Below are 4,623 nucleotides of genomic sequence, written 5' to 3'. Positions count from 1 at the left end.
CCATGTAAATTTACGAGGAAATATTTTCGTCGTAAATCTTCGTTGTTATAGAAACATATTGTTCAAGACAATACTCTCTCCTCTTTTCACTTTTGTGTTCCAATTGTATTAACCCAACTATCACATTATGATAAGTTTGTGAATGAAAGAGTCGTTATGAAAAAACAAATATAAAAGAAACTGTTATGAATAATAGATACAAATATATTAGATATATACTAGATATACTTAAAAGATATTAGATATACTTGTATCTCATTTTTTATTATTCCCAAAACCTTATATATTCCTATATATATTTGTTTATCTATGAAATAAGAACAACAACAAAAAAGAAAAGAAAACAAAGAACAACATCAATTCATCTATTTTCTCTTCATTCACAACAGAAAATAAGATATACAGTTCTAATTTCGGAATTAGATTTTTTTGTTTTTCAGGTTGTTCCGATTTAAATATTAGCTTCCCGTATGAATTTTTCAAAAGAAAAAGTGGTAACTAATATTTCTTATATTAATAATTAAACTAGATAATTCCCGTAGATTTGTAATCTTTATCAACAAAATAAAGACTACATTATTAAAAACAAACATAAATATAGAAAAAATCAAGACATTGTAATATTATATATTAAGCCCTAACCAAGTTAATATTGTCGTAGTGTTAAATTTCCAACATGGCAACTTCTCAATGCACTTCTTGTGGCCGCATTCTCCAGCATTGCCAGTGTCACCGGCAAGCATCCACCACCGTATCCAGCAGCGCAAATAATACGGCCGGCGAACTTACTCCAGCTTGTTGTTGTAGTTGCTACACCGGGTTGACTATTCTTTTCTACCTTCTCTTTCTAATGTTTTCAGGAAAACAATTTATGGGCAAAGCTGGTTGTTACTTGGAGCTATTTGCCAGTTCCGTCACCGTCTCAAACGCAAACACAAACACCTCAACCGCTGATTGGAGAGTCGGTTTGGTTGCTAAGAGTCCGGTCACCCGCTGCAAAATATCTTTACATACAAGCAAGTCTCGTCTCCTTCGTGGAGATCACGAGGTTGTCTCCGGGTCAGCTCCGTGGCTGGATGGCTTTGGACAGTTTTTTACCTCAGACAATACGTATGAACCGGCCACAAGCGTCGATTTCAAAGGGGTTGAAATGCCGGGAGTTGTAGGAGACCTGGTTAGGGGTTATAAGGTGGAGATTGCCATCGCAGTGAAGGCAGATGGTGAACATGTTTTCTTGATTGTGTTGTGCGGAGATTTACCGGTGAAATTGACGGCTGATCCGAAGGGGAATGTGATTGGATCGTTGCTAGGAAATATGAAACGGTGTGAGTATGTAGTCGGCGATAACTTGAATATTCATGTTTAATTAGATCTTAAACTCTTTATCCTCCGCGATCATGAATCTTTGATATTTATCTACAAGTTAATGGCTTTATGGTTTTTATATATTTTTTTTAATTTGTGTTTTAGTCGTAGCTTATAATGTTTTCATTAAAATGCAGACCCATAGTTCGACAAAAAAAAAATACTAGGTTTAAAGATGATGATTATACCTGTTTGGTATTGTGAGAGCTTCTCTTGTTTGGTTTTGGGCAACAAGTCGTTGTGACCTGTAGCAATCACTAGATAATCTAAAATATGTTGTGAAAGCTTAATTCTATTCATTCCATCGAATGTGTATATATACAACATATGAGATCGTAGGTTAACTAGATAATGATACTATAGAGATAAGTCTAAGTCAACCTAGAAATAGGAAAACACTTCATGTTTATCTCTTTACTCCCCCTCAAGTTGGCAATGAGATATCCCGAATTTCCAACTTGAACAACAGATACTGAAATGTCGGTATCAGGAGAGCCGTAGTCAGCAGATCGGCCGGCTGTTCCTTCGTAGAGATGTGAGCAAGCTGGAGAAACTTATCCTTCACGGCATCACGAGTAGTATGGCAGTCATTTTCGACGTGTTTTGTGCGTTCATGAAACACCGGATTAGTAGCAATATGAATGGCAGATTTACTGTCACAATGGAGCTCAATAGGTTGGTGATGGGAGAAGCCAAGCATGAGGAGAAGACGTTTAAGCCATTTAAGTTCGCATGTAGTGTCAGCCATGACACGGTATTCAGCTTCAGCTGAAGATCTAGAGACAGTCGGTTGCTTTTTCGTTTTCCAGGAGACAAGAGTATCACCAAGAAAGACTACATATGCACTGAGAGATCATCGTGAAGAGGGACAAGAAGACCAGTCCGCATTGCAGTATGCAGTGATTTCCATGTTGCAATCAGCCCGCAACATAATACCTTGATCTGGAGATCCTTTGAGATAGCGCACAACACGAAGAGCCGCTTGCCAGTGCTCTTCAAGAGGCTTTTGCATGAACTGAGAAAGAATATGAATGATGTAGTTGAGGTCAGGGCGCGTAAACGTCAAGTAGATGAGACGCCCAACCAAGCGCCGGTACTTGTGTGGGTCCGAGAGAAGAGTATGCGAGTTCGTATCATCAGCCATAACGAGCTTATGATTGAGTTCCGTCGGGGTAGGAGAAGGCTTGTAGCCTAGTAACCCACATTCAGCAACAATATCCAGAGTATACTTGCGTTGAGAGACAAAAATACCTTCAGGGCCGCGAACAACTTCCAAGCCAAGGAAATACTTCAACTTGCCCAAATCTTTCATCTTAAAGCATGTATTGAGATAGGTTTTAAACCGTTGAATAATGACAATATCATTACCAGCAATGATGAAGTCATCAACATAGACCAAGATATGCAGACATATATTCTTAGTATTATTGACATAGGAGAAGAGCGAGTAATCTTTACGACTTTGAACGAACCCAAACTCCAAAAGAGCTTTACTAAGCTTAGAGAACCAGCATCTAGCTGCTTGCTTAAGTCCATAGAAGGACTTCCGGAGGCGACAAACTTGATTAGGTTTACTACTTTGAAACCCCGGTGGTAACTGCATATAGATTTCTTCTTCTAAGTCTCCATGTAAGAATGCATTATGGACGTCCATCTGATGAACTTCCCATCGTTGAGCCGCGGAGATGGCAAGAAGAAACCGAACCGTATTCATCTTGGCCACCGGCGTGAAGGTATCTTTATAATCAAATCCTTCTCGCTGCCGATTACCCCGTGCAACAAGGCGAGCTTTGGGGCGTTCAATAGTTCCATCAGCGTTGTATTTGTTAGAAAATAGCCACTGGCAGCCGATAGCTCTTCTGCCTGGTGGGAGCTCAGTGACATCCGATGTATGATTGTCTTCAAGAGCTGTAATTTCAGTTTTCATGGCGCCATTGAAGCGTGGATCGCGAACAGCCTCACTGTATGTCTTAGGGACTGATTCCGTAGTAATAGTTGCAAGGAATGCTTGATGCTGCTTAGTAAAAACAGAAGTGCATAAGTAATTAGCAATAGGATACAGTGTCTTACCTGAGACCGTTATCGAAGGATCAAGATCAGATGTAGCAGGGGCGCGAGGGGGGTTTGTAGCTAGAGTTGTATGTGTTACATAGTGCTTGAGAAGAATAGACGGTTTCTTGCTGCGTTGGCCGCGTCCCAAAACCTCAGGCAAACCCGGTGACGGTGGATCAGATGATGTCTCAGGAGCAACAGTAGTAGGAGCAGGCGGTAATGGTTCAGTAGAAGAGGTAGCACTAATGTCCGATGAAGACACATGAGCACTGGGATTATCAGATGGAGTAGAATTAGAAGGAGATGGTAGCGACGGAGGCATAGTTGATGGTGCATGTTCTTGTGCAGAAGTATTGCTCCCCCTTGATACAGGGATCGGCTCAAGCCAATCATCCACTGGCGTAGTAACCTGAAGAACCGGTGGAGATACATACGGAGAATCAGCAATACCAGGAAACTTGCTTCAAAGAAAGTTACGTCCCGGCTCACAAAGAACTCATTTATTTAAAGAACAAACAGTCGCCAGCCTTTAGTTCCAAAGGGATAGCCCACAAATATACACTTGCGGCTTCTCTCCCCAAATTTATCCTTGTCTCGTGCCTGTCGAGGAGCATAGCACATGCAACCAACACACACGGAGAAGATTATACTCGGGTGGTTTGTCGTGAAGTAACTCATACGGTGTTTTGCCTTCTAACACCGGTGATGGAGTCCGATTGATAATATGAGCAGCTGTCAGTACGCTTTCCCCCCAGAAATCAATAGGTAAACGACCTTGAAACAGGCAGGCTCGAGCAATATTAAGAATGTGGCAATGTTTCCTTTCTACACGGCCGTTTTGCTGTGGCGTATCAACGCAGGAAGTCTGGCGTAAGATCCCCTGCGTCTGAAAGAACGGTTTTAAAACCATGAATTCAGTGCCATTGTCCGATCTCACCGTCTTAACACTGTGACCAAACTGTTTTTCGGTCATAGCACAGAAATTTTGTAGTAGTTTTCAAGCATCAAATAGGTCCATACGGCACGTGAAAAATTGTCTACAATTGTAAGGAAGTAGTTTGCACCAGAGGAAGAAGGTGTATGATATGGTCCCCAAACATCACAATGGATAAGAGAAAAAGGTGCCTCAGCTTTATTAAGACTATCAGAAAACATCTTCCGAGTTTGTTTAGCACGAAAGCAAATATCACACTGGCTAAAAACATG

General features: G+C 40.9%; 1 protein-coding gene across 1 annotated transcript; it reads left to right on the top strand.

Annotated features, from left to right (window-relative positions):
- The first annotated feature begins 683 nt into the window (after nt 1-683).
- LOC106317269 lies at nt 684-1,422 on the top strand. Its single transcript, XM_013755113.1, has one exon. It carries the CDS (start codon nt 851-853, stop codon nt 1,364-1,366), a length of 516 nt encoding a protein of 171 aa, XP_013610567.1. The 5' UTR covers nt 684-850; the 3' UTR covers nt 1,367-1,422.
- The last annotated feature ends 3,201 nt before the right edge of the window (nt 1,423-4,623 follow it).

The sequence above is a fragment of the Brassica oleracea genome, chromosome C9 (assembly GCF_000695525.1).
Source record: "Brassica oleracea var. oleracea cultivar TO1000 chromosome C9, BOL, whole genome shotgun sequence".
Lineage (NCBI taxonomy): Eukaryota > Viridiplantae > Streptophyta > Magnoliopsida > Brassicales > Brassicaceae > Brassica > Brassica oleracea.
The sequence above is the reverse complement of the archived record's forward strand: the minus strand, read 5'-3'. Positions and strand labels throughout refer to the sequence as shown.

Bases quoted from the DNA above. Each gene is read 5' to 3' on its own strand.
- LOC106317269 (XM_013755113.1), top strand. From the start codon at position 851: ATGTTTTCAGGAAAACAATTTATGGGCAAAGCTGGTTGTTACTTGGAG.